Source organism: Scyliorhinus canicula, chromosome 6 (genome assembly GCF_902713615.1).
Source record: "Scyliorhinus canicula chromosome 6, sScyCan1.1, whole genome shotgun sequence".
In the NCBI taxonomy this organism is placed as follows: Eukaryota; Metazoa; Chordata; class Chondrichthyes; order Carcharhiniformes; family Scyliorhinidae; genus Scyliorhinus; species Scyliorhinus canicula.
Window position 1 is genome coordinate 176,353,296 of NC_052151.1, and position 24,317 is coordinate 176,377,612.

At 48.5% G+C, this 24,317-nt stretch overlaps 1 protein-coding gene across 1 annotated transcript in view; it reads left to right on the top strand.

Moving 5' to 3' along the window:
• The window catches only part of LOC119967664 (potassium voltage-gated channel subfamily KQT member 5-like), a 397,797-nt gene that overhangs the window by 367,299 nt on the left and 6,181 nt on the right, over positions 1-24,317 (top strand). The window contains 5 exon segments of the mRNA XM_038800475.1: positions 8,191-8,217; positions 12,291-12,347; positions 19,009-19,232; positions 20,012-20,117; positions 22,306-22,437. Of these exon segments, the coding sequence (XP_038656403.1) occupies positions 8,191-8,217; positions 12,291-12,347; positions 19,009-19,232; positions 20,012-20,117; positions 22,306-22,437 (546 nt within the window).

Here is a 24,317-nt window from a genome sequence, read left to right on the forward strand (position 1 = left end):
CCTGATGTGACCATCAATTCACTCGGAACACGATTGGAAGTAAACTGGTTTTAATAGTCTTACAACTAAGCCTGCCCGCGACCAGAAGAACTGAGAGCAGGCTCACACAGCTGCAGCACTTTATACTTCCAGTAGTGGGAGGGTTGCCAAACTCCTCTCTCCCTGGTTCCAAACTGGCCAGCTCTATTTATCGGCCCTCGATGTTGTGCCGAGCAATGATCACCCCACTCAAAGCCATGTATCCACCCTATACCCGTAACCCAACAACCCCCCCCAACCTTACTTTTTAGGACACTATGGGCAATTTAGCATGGCCAATCCACCTAACCCGCACATCTTTGGACTGTGGGAGGAAACCGGAGCACCCGGAGGAAACCCACGCACACACGGGGACCATGTGCAGACTCCACACAGACAGTGACCCAGCCGGGAATCGAACCTGGGATCCTGGAGCTGTGAAGCATTTATGCTAACCACTATGCTACCGTGCTGCCCTTTCTCCGCCCCCCTCATTGGAGAAGCTCATACTCCCACAGGATTGTGGGATTGTCATTAGTCCCCAGCCAATGGTAAGCAGGCAGGTTATAACATTTCCCAGAATTAGATCCAGCACTGTGACATCCCTTGTTGGACCACCTACATATTAACAGAAAAAGCTCTCCTGAAATCATTTCAAGAAACTGCCCTTCTAAACCCTTTACACTATGATTATTCCAATTCATGTTGGGTAAGCTGAAATCCCCGAATATTATAATTTTTACACACCTCAGTCAATTCTCTACATATCTGCTCCTCTATTGCCCACTGACTGTTTGGGAGCCTATAATACGCTCTCAGTAATGTGACTGCCTCTTCTTATTCCTAAACTCTACAATCAAAACCTTGTTTGAAGACCCTTCCAAGATATCTTCCATCCCTACTGCAGTAACAGACTCCTTAATTGGTAATGCAGCACCACCTCCTCTTTTAGACCCTCCACTATCTCACCCAAAGAACCTCGGAATTTTGAGTTGCCAGTCCTGCCCCTACCTCACTACCTCAAACATGTCTCGTGATGGCAATAATATCACAATTCCACCTGTCAATCCATGCCCTTAACTCATCAGTCTTACCTATAATACTCCTTTCATTAAAGTAGAGGCCTCAACTTACTGCCTTGGAACTCAACATGGCTGGGCTCCCTCTGTCTTGGTTCCTTTACTATGCTGTGTCCCTATTGTATTAACATTCTGTGTCTCCTCCCACTGCCGAACTACTTTAAACTCCTCCCAACAGCACTAGCAAATCCACCCACAAGGATATTTGTCCCCTTCTGGTTCAAATGCAGACCATCCCGCTTGTACCTGCCCCACCTTCCTCAGAAACAGTCCCAGTGATTCAGGAATCTAAAACCCTCCCTCCTGCGCTACCTCTTGAGCCACACATTCATCTGTCCTGTTGTCCTATTTCTGTACTTGCTAGCACAAGGCATCGGGATGCATCCATAGGATCTACGAGGTCCCTGCTTTTTAATCTGCTGTCTAGCTCCCTGAATTCTTGGTGCAAGATCTCATCCTTCATAGGAAGGAAAAAGGCGGTCACAGCTTGGGCAGCCTTGATCATCTCCCCCTTCTTGGGGATGGTTCTTGGGGAAAGGTCGAGTAGGTGGGCCTATACCCATTGGAGTTTAGAAGAATGCAAATCTTAGTGAAACATGTAAGATTCTGGGGGGACTTGATAGGCTGGATGCTGAGAGGTTGCTTCCCTTTGACAGGAAGCCTAGAACTCAGGGACACAGATTAAAAATTAATCTTAATTTAAAAAGTAAAGGTCTCTGACTTGCGGTGGTGGCCTGTAGAGAGCAGTTGCACAGGGGGTGGCTCCTGCCAGAGCACTGGGATTTTGACCCTTTTCGCCTGGTTTTCAGGGGTGATTTGGGGCGGAACTTTGTTAGTTCAATGTAATAAGAGCCCCACATAAAAGGAATGACCAACAAGAACAAAACAAGGCAGCAGACAAGTAAAGAATCGAGAGCTTCGCCTTTTGAGAAAATGGTGGAGGATCCTGCTGCAACGTCAGCCACTCCATTTGATGGCTGAGATTCTTACAAGGATCTTGGTGGGAGAACTTAAGAAATTATGGCAGGCTGTCTCTGAAGACCTCAACAGAGCAATTTAAGGGGCCCTGTTCCCATTCATGTGGCAAAAACGGACCAGGCAGTAAAGGCTTAAGGCACGGCGATACAGTATGTGGAGGAGGCACTTTCAAGGCAAAGGGACGGGATCACCTCCCTGGTAGTGGCGATGGCACAGTTGGCCAACAAGGATAACAAGCCACAAAGGGCCAAGGTGGACGATCTGGAGAATCGCTCCAGAAGGCAGCATATACAAAATGTAGGGCTGCCGGAGGGTCTAGAAGGTCCAAATCCAATGGAATATATGTCACAGATGTTTGGAAAGATCCCCTCCTGAAATGGATTGGGCCCACCGCTCACTCAGGCAAAATCCCCATTCCGGTGAACCACCCCAGGCGATCATCGTGCCTTTTCATAGCTACCAAGAAAAGGAAAGAGTCCTGCGGTAGGCAAAGGACCATCGGTAATGTAAATGAGACGACCACGCCATTGTGCTCTACCAGAGTGTGGGAGGTGAGCTGCTTAAGAGGAACAATGTTCGATTTGGTACAGTGTACCCTGCACTACTCAGAGTAACTTACAAATCGAAAGATTACTATTTTGATCCACCAGAGAAGACAGAGGTGTTTGTGCAGAAGCTAACTGTGAATTGGATTTGTTGTGATATTTCTGTTTGGGAGATAGGCATGTGATAGTTGGGATTCCTTGAAGTGCTTTTCGGGCATTTTGGAGTTTGCAGTTGTATTTTTGCTATTGGTTTGTGGAATGGGTGCTGTTCTTCTTTCTTTGACTACTAAAGTTGGACGTGGGTGGGGGGCATGTGTAGTGGTTATTTATTCTGTTTTTACACTGAGTGGCTGCCTGCCAGCTGTATAGTTAGCTTTTCTTCAAATTTGGAGTACCCAATTCATTTTTTCTAATTAAGGGGCAATTTAGCGTGGCCAATCCACCTACCCTGCACATCTTTTGGGTTGTGGGGGCAAAACCCACGCAAACACGGGGAGAATGTGCAAACTCCACACGGAGAGTGACCCAGAGCCGGGATTTTTGTTTCATTTTGTTTGAGGTTAAGGATCTTTGATGGGGGCTAAAACCTTTCTTTGTTCTGATGGGGGGTTTTGACAGCCATCTTGGGTGAGGTTGATGTTGGCACTGGACTACCCCACATGGTGAGAATGGCTAACTCTGGATAGATGATTGGGGGTGGGAGGTGGGTAGGTGGCTCTCTGTTCGGCTGGTCACATGGAATGTAAGGGATTGAACAGCCCAGAGAAAAGATGTTTGTGCAATTTATGATGTTATTCACACAAGACACACATATGGTGGAGGGGGGTTAGGAAAGGTTCAAAATAACAGGGATTAAATCGGATGAGAGAGGAGACTATTCATTGCTGAGGTTGCGGTCCTTGTAGCCAGTGGTCATCTCAGAATGCGAGGTGTTGGAAAACCATCTGTTGGTTTGGAACTTGTAGAATCTACCTTCAATTTAGCCTCGCGGGCTGCAGGAATTCCTCTGGAGTGTCACTGACACACGTACAGGCCACCACCAGACTGACTCTCAGTCTCACTGAGATGGTATTAGAATTCTCTACCGGATCGTTTAAAGGAGGGGTTTTCCACTCTGCATCTGGAACTCTGGTTTGCTCTTTGCGAAGGGTTTCCGACTGTGGTAAAGAGAGGGAGAGAAGTGCCTGGACTTCAGGACCCCTTTTGGATTCTTAGAAGAGATATCAGCCTGGACCTGTCCCAGCCATTCTCACAGAGGTTTAACTTGCACATGTATGGCTGGAGAAAATGCTTTCGGCATTCAAAGCAGGAGATAAACCTTCACAGGATTGACCGTGTCCAGATCTGCTCACTCCAGCCAAGGCATCAGAGAGAGAAGAAATTCCAGCCTTTCAGCGAGAAATATTTAACAGACGGGGATCTCAGAACGGAACTGAAAGCAAAAATGGAACCTGCCTTTTGCTCCAGAATCTTCTGATAGGCTTTACCAATCCCAATAAAAAACAGAAAATGTCCCAGAATTGCAGAAGAGGGGACGGCTGCTAACCAAGTCCATCAAAATGACATCACGAGCTATGGCACAGAGCATGCATCAAGGGGTGTGCCTGGGCCAGTTCAAATAGCAGCTTGTAGTGGGAGCAGGGGGGTGGGGTTCAGTTCAAAGCCAAAAGTCTAGTTTTAAAAAGGAAATGGGAGAGGGTGCTGGGTCTGTTTTTTGATGGGGAAGTGAGGCTCTCCACAGGGTCAACTCCACCTCCTCATGTGCATGATTCGATTCAAGGTGGTGCACAGGGCACATCTGACCAGCGCAGAAATGAGTGGGTTTTATCCTGGAGTGGAGGATAAGTGCGGGGGCTGATGAATCATACACACATGTTCTGGTCATATCTAAAATTGGAAGCTTTTGGGTCTTTTTCTTCAACACCATGTCAGGGATTCCTGGTATGAAACTGGAGCCTTGCTCGTGGTGGCTATTTTTGGGGATCTCAGACTCGGGAGTTGCAGGCGGGGGTGAGGCGGATTCCCTTGCCTTTGCCTCATTGGTAACTTGTAGGCGAGTCCTGCTTGGATGGAGGACTCCAGTTCTGCCCAGTGCCTCGTCCTGTAGAGTGACCTTATGGAGTTTTTGTACTTAGAGAAGGTTAAGTACCTCATGAGGGGGTTGGCAGAAGGGTGGCAGCCATTCATTTCCTATTTCAGGAAGCTGGACACCATCAGGTGTTGGGCGGGCAGGAGGGGGCGCGGTGTTTCTGGTTTGCTTTTCAGGGGTTGGGGTTGGGACGGAGGATAAGTTTGGAGTTATTTTTGTTGTATGTTCTGATTTTAATGTGTTATAATGGAAAAATGTCTCAATAAAAATATATATATTTAAAAATTAAGGGTCTCCCATTTAAGGTTGAGATGAGAAGAATTATTTGTTTCTCTCACAGTATCATTACTCTGTCGAATTCTCACCCCCAAGAGCAGTGGAGGCTGGGCCATTGAATATATTCAAGGCTGGATTAGCTGAATTTTTGATCAACGGGATAATCAAGGGTTAATAGAGCAGGCAGGAAAGTGGAGTTGAGGCCTGTCAGGTCTTACTGAATGGTGGAGCAGGTTCAAGAGGCAGAATGGCCGACTCCTGTTCTGACTTCTTGTGTTCTATTGCCAGGTAGAGGCCAGTGTTGTAGCTGTACTGGAACAGCTTGGCTACTGATGCAGCTAGTTCCGGAGCACAAGTCTTTAGTATTATTGCCGGGATATTGTCAGCACCAATAGTCTTTGTGGTATCCAGTGCCTTCAGCCATTTTGTATCAAATGGAGTGAATCAAATTGACTGACGACTGGCATCTGTGATGCTGGGGACCTCAGGAGCATCATCCACGCAGCATTTCGAGCTGAAGGTGGTTGCAAATGCTTTGGGCGGGATTCTCCGCTTCTGAGACTAAGTGTTGACGCCAACACAGAATTCATGGACTTTCGCAACAGAAAAACTGGCGCTTCACCTGAAACGATTCCGCTCCTATTGAGGGGCTAGCACTGGTGCCACGTGGAACACAATCGATTCCAATGAAAAACGGTGCGGAATTCGCTGGGTCCGTGATTGACACTCAGGAGGCTGACAAGCTGCAGCCACACGAACACATTGCAATCCACACACAAACTTATCCCAGCTAACAAGTTGGCACTGGTTGTGCTGGAGCATGCCCATGCAGCTGATGGGTCGTCTGGGGCCAGAGGGCACCCACAGGGTGCCCTGGCGGGGGCACCTATATGACCTGTTGGACTAAGTTCAAAGTGGGCTGTCATCGGCATGTGCAGCTGAATGGCTGCCTTGCCAGCTGTAGCAATGGTGTTCCGTGCCCATCCACTCAGACATCACAGCCCACCTCCTGGCCAACCCCAACCACTTCCCCAGCCATGGCAGAAGCACTCTGGCCAGCGGCATAACTGCCAGCAAACTGACGATGTTGGACGCCTTCTGCACCCTCTCTCTCTCTCTCTCCCTCAGCAGCCGCCATGCCGGTTTCACAAATTTTAAAAGCAAAAGTGAACCGCACCGTCGGGAACTCGGCCCATCGGAGGCGGAGAACTGCGCAGAATCCAGAGAATACCCCGCTAATGATACGCAAACAGTGTCTACTGTATGTGCGTTCCGGGACGCATAGACGCCGCTGTCGAGGTGCTGGAGCATTGCGATTTGAGGTCAAATTGGCGCCTGCCGCGATTTTGGTGTCGGAATCGATCCTCCGCCCAATCGCCTTTCCCAATTTCGGCGTCGGCTAACGGAGAATCTCGCCCTTCATTTTTTGCACTGATGTGCTGAGCTCCTCCATCATTGAGGATGGCAATATTGCTGAAGCCTCCTCCTCTGATTAGTTGTTTAATTGTCTATTAACGACTGGATGCAGCAGAACTTTGAATCTGGGCCGGGATTCTCCCCTACCCGGCGGGGCGGGGGGTCCCGGCGGGATGGAGTGGCGTGAACCACTCCGGCGTCGGGCTGCCCCAACGGACCTTTAGGGGCCCAGCCCTAACCTTGAGGGGCTATGCCCGTGCCAGAGTGGTTGACGCCCCGCCGGCCGGCAGGAACGGCCTTTGGCGCCACGCCAGCCGGGACCGAAGGGAGTTTGCCGGCCGGCGGAAGCCCGCGCATGCGCCGGAGCATCAGCGGCTGCTGACGTCATCCCCGCGCATGTGCAGGGGAGGTAGTCACTTCCGCGTCTGCCATCGTGAAGGCTATGGCGAAAGCGGAAGGAAAGCCTGTACTGCGCTGTATCGTTCTATGTTCTATGTTCTATGTATGTGCAAATCTCAACAGTATTAGATAAGGGACTGAATGTGGCTGGGTCCTATCATACATGATGTCTGCTCTTTCTCTTCGATTTTCCTCTCAGTCAATGTATTTACGATGTGGAGATGCCGGTGTTGGACTGGGGTGAGCACAGTAAGAAGTCTTACAACACCAGGTTAAAGTCCAACAGGTTTGTTTCAAACACTAGCTTTTGGAGCGCAGCTCCTTCCTCATGTGAATGAAGAGGTATGTTCCAGAAACATATATATAGACAAAGTCAAAGTTGCAAGACAATGCTTTGAGCATTTGTGCAAAGCCACACGGCACAGGCCGCCCGCCGATCGGTGGGCCCCGATCGTGGGCCAGGCCACCGTGGGGTCACCCCCCCGGGGTCAGATCGCCCCGCGCCCCCCCCCCCTCCAGGACCCCGGCGTCAGCCCGCGCCGCCAATCCCACTGGTAAGAGAGGTGGTTTAATCCATGCCGGCGGGAGAGGCTTGTCAGCGGTGGGACTTCGGTCCATCGCGGGCTGGAGAATCGCCGCGGGGAGCCCACCGACCGGCGCGGCGCGATTTCCACCCCCACCGAGTCCCGGGTGGCGGAGAATTCGAGACACGGCGGGGGCGGGATTGAGGCTGGCTCCGGACGATTCTCCCGGCGGGGGGGTCACAGAATCCCGCCCCTGGTGTTGTAAGACTTCTTTCAATGTATTTAAGTCAACTGTGGGGAGTTGCCCGAAGGCAATTGGAGGGGAGGGATCATAGTAATCGGAGCAAACACGCAAACCCAGGTGGCAGCCACACACCGAGGGAGGAGGAGTGGTGAGCAGGTGGGGGAGGAGGGTGGTGGGGGGGGGGGGACAGATTCACGAACCCTACAGAGGCGGAGAGCAAGGGGGAAGGAGGGGAAGGAATGCCGATGGGGTGGGAGAGAGGTGAAGAAATTTAAAATAGGAGTGGGAGGGGGAGCACAGTCAGTGCAGTGCCCTCTTTCAGCATAGTTTCCTCCACCTCCCCACGAGTCCAGGATCACAGTACCTGCCCTTGTGCCACTCAGCAATCGTCCTGGGGTGGAGCCACTGCCCTGCATGTGTGGACCCCACTCAGTTGCTGTGTTTATTCCCGCCTCTCTGCTTTACCCTTCTTCCCGGCCTGACGCTGTGAGCTGTGCCTTGACTGCGTGAATTAGGAGATGAATGTGATTTACAGTGTGTTCAATTATTTAAGCGTTGATCATTTATTTTGATGACCAACTTTCTGTCTGACTTTGTTTCCTTTCATCAACTAACACTGAAGAAAAGACCAAGCAGAAACGTTCAGCAGGTTTGTTCACTCCTGTTTCTTCCCAAATAGTACAAACAGCGCAGAGATCTGCAGTCAATAATCAGATTCTCTGCTCCGTAAATCTCACTGCAGGTCAGCACAGGGAATTCCTGAATTTAATGATTGCCACTGTTGGGGAATGTGACTTGGAAAACAGTTTTCATGTTTAGAACATTTTTTTAAAAATTGCAATCTGGACAGTTCTACGTTAACTTTCCGTCATCGTCGTCTTTCTAAAATCTGCATGCCTTCTTTAAATAAAATCTAAATGTAACCACCTTGTCACAACTTTGTCCCTGGAACTAATTCACTGCAGGGATGTAGATGGTGTCACTTGGACTGAACCTTATGTACCCCCTGGTGACCATAGATGGAGGAGGCCATTCGGCGCACTGCTCCGCCATTAAATGATCCCGACTGATCTGATGGGATAATCCTAACTCCCCGGGGCAATGTGAAAGAAGGAGCAGCAGTATTGCCTCATGGAGTGATTTACACTTTACCAGGGCCTGACCGTCATCGCAAAGTGTCATAGCATCAAGCGTAGTTTCTGCCCATTGAGTGGCCCGATGGGACTTCTGGTCCCAGTTGTCTCCAATCACACTGGGCCTCTCTCAAACATCTGACCAGTGAGACATATTGTACAATGTGACATTTTCCTTTTTAATTTTTATTCAAATTTTCAACAAATTTTAACCAACAAACCGGAAGAAAAGAGAAAAAACAGTAGCCGCCGCCCGCCCCCCCCCCCCCCCCCAATACAGAAGCAATAAAATAACAAAAATAATGAATTAACACGGAAACAAATACACATACCCAGTAAAGAACACCCCCCCCCCCACCCCGTTGCTGCTGAAATTGACCACCCCCTAATGCTCTGTCAGGAAGTCTAGAAACAGTTGCCACGGCCGGAAGAACCCCTGCACTTGACCCTCTCCAGTTTGACAAACCCAGCCATATCGTTGACCCAGGATTCCACGCTCGCATCCTTCCACTGCAAAAGAATCCTCAGCTGGGCTACTAGGGACGCAAAGGCCAGAATACCGGCCTCTTTCGCCTCCTGCACTCCCGGCTCCGCTGCCAACCCAAAAATTGCGAGCCCCCAGCCCAGCTCAACCCTGGAGCCAACCACCCTTGACAACGTCTCCGCGATACCCTTCCAAAAGCTCTCCAGCGCAGGGCGCACCCAAAACATGTGGGCTTTTTTGCCGGGCTCCCCGAACACCTGACACACCTGTCCTCTCCCCCAAAGAACCGGCTCAGCCTTGTCCCAGTCATGTGCACCCTATGCCGCACCTTTAGTTGAATCAAACTAAGCCTCGCGCAGGTGGAGGAGGAATTCACCCTCTCCATGGCATCCGCCCACGTTCCCTTATCAATCTCCTCTCCCAGCTCCTCCTCCCACATTCTTCAGCTCCTCCACCGAGGCCTCCTCCCCCTCCTGCATCACTTGGTAGACTGGTCCTCCCTTCACCGACCCACGTCCCCGAGACCACCCTGTCCTGAACCCCCCTTGGCGGCAACAGTGGAAACTCTGCCACCTGCCGCCTGCTAAACGCCCTAATCTGCATGTATCTAATGGTGTTCCCTGGGGGGAGGCCCAACCTTCCCTCCAACTCCTCCAAGGTCGCAAACTTCCCTTCGAGAAAGAGGTCCCCCATCCGCCTGATACCTGCCCTGTGCCAGCTCAAAAATCCTCCGTCCATCCTCCCTGGTACAAACCGGTGGTTCCTCCGTATCGGGGACCAAATTGAAGCCTTCACCTCCCCCCTATGCCGCCTCCACTGCCCCCAAATATTGAGGGTAGCCGCCACCACCGGACCCGTAGTATACCTTGTTGGGGGGAGCAGCAAAGGCGCCGTCACCACCGCCTCCAGGCTCCTGCCCACACAGAACGCCACCTCCATCCTTTTCCAAGCCGCCTCCACCCCCTCCATCACCCACCTACGTATCATCGCCACATTGGCGGCCCAGTAGTACCCACATAGGTTAGGCAACCCCCCCCCCCCCCCCCCCACATCCCTACTCCACTCCAGGAACACTCTCCTCACCCTCGGGGTCTTCTGCACCCATACAAACCCCATAATACTCCTATTGACCCTCCTGAAGAAAGACCCTGACCGCTAGGGAGAGTGGCAACACATCCCACCTCCTAAACTCCTCCTCCATCTGCTCCACCAGCTTTGTAAAGTTGAGCCTGTGCAGGGTCCCCCAGCTCCTGGCTATCTGGACCCCCAGGTACCTGAAACTCCTCTCCGCCCTTTTCAGCGGGAGCTCCCCAATTCCTCTCTCCTGGTCTCACGGATGAACCACGAACAGCTCACTCTTCCCCACGTTGAGCTTATACCCGAAGAAGCCCCCGAACTCCTCAAGCGTCCTCATCACCTCTGGCATCCCCCCCACAGGGTCTGTCACGTAAAACAATAAATCATCCGCGTATAACGACAGCCGATGCTCCCCCCCTCCCCCCAGCACTATCCCCCTCCAGTTCCTCGACTCCCTCAGCGCCATGGCCAGGGGTTCGATCGCCAGTGCGAACAGCAGGGGAGACAGGGGACACCCCTGCTTCGTCCCCCGGTACAGTCGAAAATTCTCCGACCTCCTCCCATTCGTAACCACACTCGCCACCGTGACATCATACAGCAGCCTCACCCACCTAATAAATCCCTCTCCAAACCCAAACCTTTTCAGAACCTCCCAAAGATATCCCCACTCCACCCTATCGAAGGCCTTCTCCGCGTCCATCGACGCCACTATCTCCGCCTCCCCATCCACCGCCGGCATCATTATGACATTGAGAAGCCTCCGTACATTAACGTTCAACTGCCTCCCCTTCACAAAACCCATTTGATCCTCGTGTATGACCTGCGGCACCATGTCCTCCACCCTCCTGGCCAATATCTTGGCCAGCAGTTTCGCGTCCACGTTGAGGAGCGAAATCGGTCTATACAACCCGCACTGATGGGGGTCCTTTTCCTGCTTCAGAATCAATGAGATCAAAGCCCTAGACATCGTCGGGGTCAAAGCCCCCCCCTTCCCTCGCCTCATTAAAGGTCCTTACTAGCAGCGGGCCCAGCAGATCTGAAAACTTCTTATAGAATTCAAGCGGGAACCCATCGGGTCCCGGTGCCTTCCCTGACTGCATGCTCCCCATCGCGTTAACCAGCTCCTCCAGCCCAACTGGTGCCCCCAACCCTCCCACCTGCTTCTCCCCCACTCTCGGAAACCTTAGCTTGCCCAGAAAGCGGTCCATTCCTCCCTCCTCCACTGGGTGCACTGACCAGTATAGTTCCTCATAAAAGGCCCAGAACACTCTGTTGATGCTCCTCGCACTCCGCACCAGACTTCCTCCTCCATCCCTAATTCCCCCTATTTCCCTAGCCGCCTCCCACTTCCGGAGCTGTGTGCCAGCATCCGACTCGCCTTTTCCCCGTATTCGTATACCGCCCCCTGCGCCCTCCTCCACTGCGCCTCCGCCTTCCTGGTGGTCAATATATCAAACTCCGCTTGGAGGCTATGATGCTTCCTCAACAGCCCTTCCTCCGGGACCTCCGCGTACCTCCTGTCCACCCTCACCAGCCTCTCCCTCTCCCTTTTCTCCCCCCTCTCCCTATGCGCCCTGATGGAAATCAGCTCCCCCCTAACCACCACCTTCAGCGCCTCCCAGACCACCCCCACCTGCACCTCCCCATTATCATTAATTTCTAGGTAGTGCAATGTAACATTTCATGGCTACCCACCGAGTCCCATTTTAGATAAAGGATTCTCTCATTGTTGATCCAAATTATCCAGTCACCAGAATCCCCTGACAACACTTCCAGCGAGAGTTGGAGAGAGTTGACTGGAAATTAGTTGCTGGGGGTGACAGAGAAAAGATCAAACTGTGGTACCACCTCTTAGACCCATATCCATGAGAGAAGCATCCATCCCGGGCATGCACTGTACATGAGCCATTGTTTAATAGTAGGGGGTTGCACTCAGATGTTATCAGTCAAGCTGTTGGAGTTACTGATTTCTGTAGGTTTGCATTGGTCAGTGTTTAAAATGCTGCTCTATCTCCCCTCACTTCCTAGTAAACTTTTTAATAATAAACAGAAGCTCTTCAGGATATACACCTCCAAGAAACATAGGTATCCAGCATCTGCTCACATGGTTTTTGGGAATGTAACTAACAGTAGTTGCATGGTCAGTTAGTCCCTCTTCTCCTCAAGAACCTTACCATAGAGCTTCCTGGATCCGTTAACCATTTCTAGTATGATTTCTGATGCTTGTTTTTTGCATCCCTTCCTTTCTTTTACTCCCACTGCCTTGCTTGGTGCCTGCAGATATTGAATAAATTCAGTCGGATCCCTTGTCACTGTGGTTTCTTAGCATGGTCCTTGGCGCTGGCAAACTCTTCAAAGCAGAGTTTGGCCAGCGGCTCCCCCAGTTATTGAATGACGCTCAGTAAGATTGTTATAACATTTAAATCAATTCCAGCCGTGTCATGAAAGTGATGGCCCAGATTTTGCAATAGGTATAATGGTGACGCTTTTACTTATTAAAGTGCAAATCTGACAGACACATCCAGCAACCACACAGTTAAGATTTAGAACAGTACAGCACAGAACAGGCCCTTCGGGAATCAGGAATGCCCTGCTCCATTGGAAGCTTCAACATAACAGTATTTTAGCAAGACCCCCAGCATTGAAATACATGCACAGTTATGAAGTTACTGTGCTTGCATGATAGATACCCACAAAATGTGCCATAAAAATCTAGCGCTTGTCCAATTAGGTGTCAGTGCAATTTTAATGCTGTAATAAATCTTAATTACTTCCAGATAAACTCTCTGGCACTGAAAATAAATATTTACATATGTTGAGTCTCATTCCTTCAGATGTTAATTATTATTGAATATTTTATTAATTAACTCTTTTTCTCTCACTACCATTTTCTTATCCCATTTATTTTGTTTTCTGGGGATGATTTGTTATAAGTTACCTATTCTAGCTTCCACTTCCTGGTTTAGGCTCTGCGCTGCTCAATCATGATTCTTCAATCAGATTGACTAAGGAGATACTGCTGCTTGCCCTTCATACAGGTCACTGATCCCTGCAGAAGATACGATGTCAAAATGATTTTCTGATAACTGCAAGTTGTCATAATATCCACTCATGTATATAATGAGGTACAGACAGGCAGTGATTGACACACAGGATGACCAGTAAGCATACAACACAGTGCAGTCAATCACCAGACAGGACACTACCACTATAAAGCCAGAGGGCACTAGGTTTCCCGCTCTCTCTGGACCCAGCCACTGAGACAGTCAGAGTCCACGAGCTAGCAAGTGCAAACACCATGCGGTAGCTAGTAAGTCTGGTCAGGCTAGTACAAGGTCTCCAGTCGGTTCAGTATAGTGTCGACCCACAGCTCAATATGTTAACAGTTCTATCGTTGAATAAAACAATGTTGGATCTTCTCAGTGTTAGACGTCTGTTTCTAGCTTCCCTACATCGAGTGCAGTCCACATCGAACCAACGTGCCTAACACATCACAAGTTACAGTGCAAAATCCCAAAGAAAATCTGCAAGCAAGTCAAGTATAATGAACAGCTAGCACCACTCATCACTCATTCACCATTGACAGCAAAGTGTACGAATTGCTCACTGTGTACGAATGGCATCTCACCGAGAGCTGTTCAATAATTGCTGGGGATGTTCCCCAAGAATATCTACGGATCACACCTTTGCCTGCATAGAGAGAGCGTGAGAGTTTTGTTGCACTTGCCAATCTAACCTTTGTGCATTCTGCATGTTCACAACACATTGCATTCAGCATGAAATGCACTGGATTTTATCATCCAGATTCCCATTTAATGTTGATGTTTGAAGCTAGATAAATAGACAGATTAAGAATGTAGCACAAAACAAGGCCCCACTTATCAGTAAACATTAATCAGAACACCAACAAAAATTGTGCAATGCTTATACCTTTTTAAATACTGTCCCAGTCTTTGACTCACCCCTGTAAAATGATTGGATTGGATTGGATTGGATTTGTTTATTGTCACGTGTACCGGGGTACAGTGAAAAGTATTTTTCTGCAAGCAGCTCAACAGATCATTCAGTACATGGAAGAAAAGGGAATTAAACAAAATTCAAGAAAATACTAGAAAATACATGAGAATACATAATAGGGCAACACAAGATATACAATGTAACTACATAAGCATTGGCATCGGATGAAGCATACAGGGTGTAGTGTTAATGAGGTCAGTCCATAAGAGGGTCATTTAGGAGTCTGGTGACAGTGGGGAAGAAGCTGTTTTTGAGTCTGTTCGTGCGTGTTCTCAGACTTCTGTATCTCCTGCCCGATGGAAGAAGTTGGAAAAGTGGGTAAGCCGGGTGGGAGGGATCCTTGATTATGCTGTCCGCTTTCCCCCGGCAGCGGGAGGTGTAGATGGAGTCCATGGATGGGAGGCAGGTTCGTGTGATGGACTGGGCGGTATTCACGACTCTCTGAAGTTCCTTACGGTCCTGGGCCGAGCAGTTGCCATACCAGGCTGTGATGCAGCCCGATAGGATGCTTTCTATAGTGCACCTGTAAAAGTTGGTAAGGGTTAATGTGGACATGCCAAATTTCCTTAGTTTCCTGAGGAAGTATAGGCGCTGTTGTGCTTTCTTGGTGATAGCGTCGACGTGAGTGGACCAAGACAGATTTTTGGTGATGTGCACCCCTAGGAATTTGAAACTGCTAACCATCTCCACCTCAGCCCCGTTGATGCTGACAGGGGTGTGTATAGTACTTTGCCTCCTGAAGTCGATGACCAGCTCTTTAGTTTTGCTGGCATTAAGGGAGAGATTGTTGTCACTGCACCACTCCACTAGGTTCTCTATCTCCCTCCTGTATTCGGACTCGTCGTTATTCAAGATCCGGCCCACTATGGTCGTATAGTCAGCAAACCTGTAGATGGAGTTGGAACCAAGTTTTGCCACGCAGTCGTGTGTGTACAGGGAGTAGAGTAGGGGGCTAAGTACGCAGCCTTGTGGGGCACCGGTATTGAGGACTATTGTGGAGGAAGTGTTGGTGTTTATTTTGAAATGATATTCACTCCTTCTAATAATCCTCTGTCTGACAACAGTTTTCTAACTTCCCACTTGACTTTCCAGTACTAATCTGAGTCTGAGCCCCGTGGTCACTGTTGGTTAACGACCTCCTCTTTCCAATCAACTGTGAGGAGATCTTTGTATGATTGAATGCAAAATTAATTTGCTTCCGTTCTACCATGTCTCCCAAAGTGATTGGTGATAGTACTGTTGATAGTAGTTAGCATTTGACCCAGGTTTCATTGCATGTTGTATGACCACTGCTTAGATCTGCATTGAAATCAGCAGCATCTTTTCACTCTACCTCTCTCTCTGTACACTCATTTACACTCTCTCTGTTTCCTCCTTTAATCTCTCTCTCATTCTCTTTCCTCCTTTACTCTGTCTCTCGCTCTCTTTCTGTTACCTCATTTACTCTGTCTCTCTGTGTTCCCTCATTTACCCTGTCTCTCTCTCTCTCTCTCTTCCCCCAGTACTCTGTCTCCCTCTCTATTTCCTCCTTTACTCTGTCTCTCTCTCTCTGTTGACTCATTTATGCTGTGTGTGTCTCTCTCTCTGTTTCCTCCTTTACTCTGCCTTTCTCTCTCTCTCTCATGCTCCCTCAGTGACTTGGCCTCTACAGCCTTGTGTGGCAGAGTTCCACAGATTCACCACCCTCTGGCTGAAGAAATTCCTCCTCAGCTCAGTTTTAAAGGATCGCCCCTTCAGTCTGAAGCTGTGCCCTTGGTTCTAGTTTTTCCTACAAGTGGAAACATCCTCTCCACGCCCACTCTATCCAGGCCTCGCCATATTCTGTAAGTTTCAATAAGATTCCCCCTCATCCTTCTAAACTCCAATGAGTACAGAGCCAGAGTCCTCAACCGTTCCTCATACGACAAGTTCTTCATTCAAGGGATCATTCGTGTGAACCTCCTCTGGATCTTTTCCAAGGCCCGATCATCCTTCCTTAGATACGAGGTCCAAAACTGCTCACAATACTCCAAATGGGATCTGACCAGAGCCTTATGCAGCCTCAGAAGTACATCCCAGCTCTTGTATTCTAGCCCTCTTGACATGAATGCTAACATTGCATTTGCCGTCCTTTTTTATAAATAAACATTTTATTGAGGTATTTTTGGTTTTACAACAACGACAAAATAAACAATGTACATTAGTCTATAAACACAGTGCAAAAAGCCTGCTTCCGCCCTTACAGGTCACACCTTTATTAACCCTAAACTACCCCCCCCCCCCCCTCCCCACCCCTCTTCTGCTGATGATTAATTTTCTGCAAAGAAGTCAATGAACGGCTGCCACCTCTGGACGAACCCTAACATTGATCCTCTCTAAGCGAACTTGATTTTCTCCAAACAGAGAAAGCTAGCCATGTCAGTTAGCCAGGTCTCCGAATTCGGGGGCTTTGAGTCCCTCCAAGCTAATAATATCCGTCTCCGAGCTACCAGGGAAGCAAAGGCCAGAACATCTGCCTCTTTCTCCGCCTGGATTCCCGGATCTTCCGACAACCCGAAAATCACCACCTCCGGACTCGGTGCCACCCTTGTGTTTAACACCTTGGACATGACGCCTGCAAACCCCTGTCAGAATCCCCTGAGCTTTGGGCATGTCCAAAATGTGGACATGGTTCACTGCCCCCCCCCCCCCCCCCCCCCCCGCACACCTTGCACAGCTATCTTCTACCCCAAAGAACCTGCTCATCTGAGCCACTGTCATGTGAGCCCGGTGAACGACCTTAAACTGTATCAGGCTGAGCCTGGCGCATGTTGTGGATGCGCTGACTCTCCTCAACTCATCCGCCCAGAGACCATCCTCTATCACTCCTCCTAACTCCTCTTCCCATTTGCGCTTCAGCTCCTCACTGTGCGTGTCCTCTGACCCAATGAGTTCCTTATAGATGTCAGATACCTTCCCCTCTCCCACCCCACTCTGGAAACTACCCTATCCTGTATCTCCCTTGGTGATAGGAGTGGGAAGGTTGAGACCTGTCTACGTAGGAAGTCCCACACCTGCAGTTACCTGAATTTGTTTCCCCTCGCCAATCCAAATTTCTTCTCCAGCTCCCTCAAGCTCCCCTCGATAAACATATGCCCCATCCTCTGAATTCCTGCTCTCTGCCATCTCTGAAACCACCCCGTCCATCCTTCCCGGGGAAAACCGGTGATTATTACAAATTGGATGCTCCCTCCGTTCCCACATGTTTCCTCCATTGCCCCCAGACTCTCAGGTCCGCCACCACCACAGGGCTGGTGGAGTACCGTGCCGGCGGGAACGGCAGAGGCATGGTTATCAATGCCCCCAAGCTGGTGCCCTTACATGAAGCCGCCTCCATACGCTCCCATGCTGACCCTCCCCCCACCACCCACTTCCTAATCATGGCTATATTCGCCGCCCAATAATAGTTACTGAATTTTGGCAGCACCAGCCAGTCCTCTCCCCGGCTCCACTCAAGCATCCCCTTTTTACTCACGGGGTCTTGCCCGCCCATACAAAGCCAGTGATAACTTTGAAATGAAATGAAATGAAAATCGCTTATTGTCACGAGTAGGCTTTAATGAAGTTACTGTGAAAAATCCCTAGTCGCCACATTCCAGCGCCTGTCCGGGGAGGCTGGTACGGGAATCGAACCGTGCTGCTGGCCTGCTTGGTCTGCTTTAAAAGCCAGCGATTTAGCTGAGTGAGCTAAACCAGCCCCTTTGTTAACCCGTTTTAAAAAGGACCGCGGAATAAAGATGGGGAGACACTGGAACACAAACAGGAATCTCGGAAGGACCATCATCTTCATCGTCTGAACCCTCCCAGCTAATGACAACGGGAGCACCTTCGGAGGTCGTCCTTCATTTGGTCTACTAGTCGGGCCAGATTACGCTTGTGCAACCGTTCCCATTCCCATGCCACTTGGCTGCCTCGATACCTAAAGCTCTCCCCTACCACTCTAAACAGCAGTTCCCCTAGTCGCCTCTCCTGTCCCCTTGCCTGGATCGCAAACATCTGCATTTGCCTTCTAACTGCCGACTGAACCTGCACATTAACCTTAAGAGAATCTTGAACTAGGGCCCCTGTGCTTCTAATTTCCAAAACATTTTCTCATTTAGAAAATAATCTATGCCTCCATTCCAAAGTGCATAACCACTTTTCCACATTGTATGCCATCTGCAACTTCTTTTCCCACTCTCTTAGCCTGCCCAAGTCCTTCTGCAACCGCCCCTGCTTCCTCAATACTACCTGTCCCTCTTGATTAATAAGGGGATTTGGGGTTATGGGGGGAAAGCAGAAGAATGGGGATGAGAAAAATATCAGCCATGATTGAATGGTGGAGCAGACTCGATGGGCCGAGTAGCCTAATTCTGTTCCTATGTCTTATCGTCTTATGATCTCCTTTATTCGGTCTCTCTCTCTGATTCCTTGTTTACTCTGTCTCTCTGTTCCCATCTTTACTCTGTCTCTCTCTCTCTCTGTTCCCATTTTTACTCTGTCTCTCTTTCTCTGTTCCCTTCTTTACTCCAGGTCTCCAGACCTTTCCTTGCGCGGACTCTACTCCCTCTTCTCTCTATAATGAGAAAGGTTACTGATGTTTGTGCAGGGTTAATAGGAGAAATCTTAAATTGCTTGCAGTGAGTGACAATCACTGAGAGAAAGATGTGAGTTTGAAGTTAATTTCAAGTATTGAAATAATATTGTGACTCTTTCTTGTCCTTCTGTTCAGCCACAAATTAAGTTTTAAGGAGCGTGTCCGAATAACCAGCCCCAGGTGCCAAGGTGTGAAGGGCAGACAGGCCTCGCTAGCAACAGACCGCCGGTCGCCCAGCAATGACCAAACCACAGAACGCAGTCCCACCAAGGTGCAGAAGAGCTGGAGCTTTAACGATCGGACTCGATTCCGACCTTCACTCCGTTACAAGAGCTGTCAGTCACGAGGAACCTCGGACGGTGAGAGAGAGAGAGACACCCCAGGGATATGGCTTGTGATCTTCGAACCCTTTCCAATTCAGGCTGCCAGTAGGAAGGACTTTGGAGACACTCATTGACCATCATGAGGGGAGAATTGTAGAGGGATTGTAGAGGGCTCGAACAGGCGCTGGAATATGGCAACTAGGGGCTTTTCACAGTAACTTCATTTGAAGCCTACTTGTGACAATAAGCCATTTTCATTTAATTTTCATTCGGATGATTGTGGGGTGGGAGGGTTTTGGTGGGTGTGGTGGGGAGAGAATGGTGAGACAAGGAAGACGTCCCAGTTATCCTATTGGAGTGGGGTGGGGCAAGTGTTAGGAATGTCTGACACATAGTTGTCATTGGTTGTGTCATTGCACAGAACGCTCCCTCGTCACCCAGACTTGGGTGTTTGAAGGTGATCCTGTGACCTTGGGGAGGTGACCCCATGACCTGGGGAAAGCGACCCCATGACCCAAAAAAGGTGACTCCCTGACCAAGGAAAGATGACCCCATGACCCAGGGAAGGTGAACCTGTTACCTGGAAGGTGGCCCCATGATCTGGGGAAGGTAACCTGCATCTAACCTTTTTCTGGGAGGTTCATGATTTACACTGAACTGTCTAAAGGATGGAATTCATCCAGTGAAAAGTCTATCTTTGAATATTAAGTTAGCAACAGGGGGATTTAAAACATTTTCAACCCGAGGGACTTGAATCCAATTCCTTCCAGACTTTACAATGACAAATAAATAAGCTTTTTGTTCGATTCTTGCAGATGGTGCTGTGGGTACAGATGAAGGCTTTGATGAGAGAGGAGGTCACTGTGAGTTCTCCATGGAAGAACTCACACCGGTTCTGAAGACGGTGATTAGGGCTATCAGGTGAAGTCTTACAAGAGACTCCTCTGGTCCTTTGAACAATTTTTATTGTTTAATTATGTTGTGAATTTTAGCCGTTGTGATGAATGTAAGAATTTCAAATAAATTGTATTGCATGTATTTGCCACAGAAAGGGTTAAAAAACCTGGGTTAGTGTCCATATAACTGCTGCAGTAATGTTTCTAAAAATCTTGCTTTGCAAGGTTTTGGGAGCCAGAGGTGCAATTAAGGCATCGTTAAAAAGCTTGGGCTAATGCAGTTTTGTTTGGATTAAGGGGGTTCCCTGTAGAGTTAATTAAATTTCAGTTTGGTAAAATGATGTAAATAATGGAAGGAGCCAAAGTATCAGGCATTTTACAGAAAAGCAGTTTTAGTTGCATTTTAGATTGGGATGTGAGCAGAAGTCAAGCATCTTCTCTCACTGCAGTGCAGTTAAAGGTATGTCTGTAGTCAGATTAGCAGTTTCTTTCCCAGCAGTTCAGAATTGTGTGGCTGGACGGTGAGCTGACACAAGCTGAGAAGGAGCTTCTGAAGAAATACAGCCAGAGTTTCTGCATGGTTCTGACAGGATTCAGGTCTTTTATTCGAATCAGTGCCAAAAGATCTCTCTTTCTCAAAGTACAGTATCCATACATTTCTGTACAGCAGATATTTTGGAGTGCCAACTGTATTTGAAAGTGGATTGAGAGCTGAGATGTTTTGTTGTTTGAGTGGCAATAATGATAGCAGTTAAGGGCCAATGTGTCACTGGATTGATTCGTATTGGTTAAGGGATAATTGTAAGCTACTTTCTTGAGTGACGTTGAAAATATTTGCCCGCTGTGTTAGTAACAAAGTTTGTTTAATATACCACATCCCTATTTTGCATGAAATCACTCCTGGAGTGAGGTATCCTTTCCTTGCAGTCTTGCAAAATTAAAATTAAATATTGGGGTTTCTGTCCAGTATTTTAGCCACTGGCCCGGGATCATAATAACATCGCTGGCAAGGCCGGCATTTGTTTCCCAACCCTGGTGGCCCTTGAATTGGATGGTTTGCTTGGCCATTTCAGAGGGCAGTTAAGAGTCAACCATATTGCTGTGGGCCTGGAGTCACAAAGGCCAGGTAAATATATTAAACAATCAACTGGTGTTTTGCGACAATTCCTTTGGTCTCCATTACAGAGACTAGCTTTATATTCCAGAGTTATTAACTGAATTCAAGAACAACCAGCTGCCGTGATGGGATTTGAACCCATGTCCATGGGAAATTCACCCGGATTACTGGTCCAGTGGAATTCCTACTGTGCCACCATCTCCTCAACAAAGTGGTGTGCTGGGATTGGGAGATTCTGGAATTCTAACAGGATTAAATAATGTAGACCATGACAAGCTGTCCAGAATGGTAGAACCAGAAGCCTCAGCTTGAAGGAGGATAGATTCAAAACTAGCCTGGGTAAAAAATATTTTGGGGAGTGCGTGGTTAAACCATGGAACTGGATGGATGTGGGAGACTGTGGAAGCAGTTGGTATTCAGTCATCTCATTGCATACTCAATTTCTTTCAGAAAATAACATTTTGGAATGCAGTATGTGAGTAATTTGACGCATTGAGTTTAGCATGTTGGGAAGGAACAGGTGACCTTGGGCCTCTGGTTTTCCCAAGCTTTCAATCTTTGGGGTTTTCCTCACCTCATATCTGTGTCTGCTGGAGAGATATTTTGTTGTGATTTGTGAACAAATCCATTATTGTTGTACGGAGTGAACACTAGGATGGTAAACAATGAACTGAATTGACCTTGGGTTTTTTCCCCACCCGTTCCAGATCCCCATTCCGATAAAGCTTTCTCTGACTGTGCTCCTGACAACAATGGTTCTACGTTAGGGTGCAAGATTGTTTATTTTGCCATACCTTGCAATGAAAACAATTAACTCAGTGCGCTTCAATGAGAAATCATGGGCTGGATTCTCCGTCCCGCCGCACCAGTTTTCTGGAACGGTGTGCCGCTGCCGGCAGCGGGATTCTCCGTCCTGGGATTTCCCAGAATTGGGAGAGGCAAATACACTCTGCGTTAGATTGTGAATCCTGGCACCTGCCTGTCAACAGAACCAAGGGATCTCTATCTGGGGAAAAATAATTCTAATTTAATAGTTGATCGCCCAATCTTACAGCAGGAAAATGACATCTGATGCAATTCCTCTGGCACATTCCAGGGTTATGAAGTTCCATGTCGCAAAGAGAAAGTTCAAAGAGACCCTACGTCCGTACGATGTGAAGGATGTTATTGAGCAATATTCTGCTGGACATTTGGACATGCTCTGCAGGATCAAGAGTCTACAGTCACGGTGAGTGTGGGCACTAGGACCTGCTCGGGATGATCTGAAGTATACAATGACGGTGAGTGTGGACACTCGGACTTGTTTAGGATAATTGGGAGGCTGCAGTCACAGTGAGTGTGGACACTGTGGTGATATGCATCACTGTAAATACACAAGGAGTTAATGTAAATACACGTAGACTAGATAGACACTAGAGGGAGCACTAGAGACATGGCACACAGACAGTCAACCAATAGGTCAGTAAGATAGGACACGACCAATGGGCATTCACGATACACACAGAGGTGACACCACCACAGGAGGGCATTACACCAACCCATATAAAAAGGACACAGCACACATGATCTTCCTCTTTCCAGTGGAGACACTCAGTGACTAGAGACACAGGGTTGATTCAACACATCACACCTACCGCCTGAATTGTAGCAGACTAGTTCATCAGTCTGAGTAGCTATAGCAGGATTAATGGGAGAGTCGAATCCGAGTAGGAGAATTGTTAACAGTTTAAATAGATGTGTTAAAGCTATCTCCAAGTCTGAACCTTCCTTTGTCAGAGTGCACATCAAGGAAGCAGCTTATGCTACGTCAAGAGCATAACAAAACAGACACTAGGATCTGCTCAGAGTGATTGGGAGGCTGCAGTCACGGTGAGTGTGGACACTAGGACCTGCTCAGGGTGATTGGGAGGCTGCAGTCACGGTGAGTGTGGACACTAGGACCTGCTCAGGGTGATTGGGAGGCTGCAGTCACGGTGAGTGTGGACACTAGGACCTGCTCAGGGTGATTGGGAGGCTGCAGTCACGGTGAGTGTGGACACTAGGACCTGCTCAGGGTGATTGGGAGGCTGCAGTCACGGTGAGTGTGGACACTAGGACCTGCTCAGGGTGATTGGGAGGCTGCAGTCACGGTGAGTGTGGACACGAGGACGTGCTTGGGATAATTGGGAGTGTGCAGTAATAGTGAGTGTGGCACTAGGACCTGCTCAGGGTGAACTGGAGGCTGCAGTCATGGTGAGTGTGGACATTAGGACCTATGCAAGGTGATTGGGAATCTGCTGTCTAATGAGTGTGGACACCAGTACCTGCTCGTGATTCTCTGGAGTCTACAGGCGATTTAACCTGACACCAATGATCAGAAAAATGCTGAAATCTCTTTAAAAAGTGTTTAAAAAGTCACTTAGTAAAGCATAATATGATCAGGTTTAATCAACGTTAATTTCAGAAAGAGAAATCATATTTGACAAATCAAATAAGAGTTTGTAATGAGCATGGTAGCTAAAGATGGATTCATGAATACAGTAAAACAGTCTTTTGGTGGTACACAGAACAGGCGTATTGCTGAAAAAAGACATTTTGTCGAAGCTTTTCGCTTTGCACTCATCCGGACCATCGCAAGAATATAAATGTCGGGGGAAGCAACAACTTTATATTGTATGAGAAGAGTGGTTCTCTGGTCGAGGTATTGCCATGGAGAATGCACCGATAATAATTTCCTTGCATGTCTTAATGTGCTCAATTTCAGCTTTGGAATGGAGACGGCAAATGAGCTCTCTTTCCTTGGTGTACTCGTTGGGAAATCTGCCGGGGGTTCTCTGCCATGCTCTATCACAAGCTTATCTACAATGGTCAATGCACATGTTAGGATACTTACATTTCCACATTCCATAAGACTGGCTTTATTGACAACCTCATCAATAGGGCCTGAGCTATTTGCTCACCATGCAAGCTTGAAGCTGAAATAGGGCGCATCAAAAACACCCTACAGGATATGCTGTACACCGCAAAAACTCAAACGGGCCTAAGGCCGTCACTTTCAGCCTTGAAAAGTGCCCAATATACCTCAGGTTGCCCTGGTTTGTAAGGTATCTCAAAAATTTGAGCAAAAGG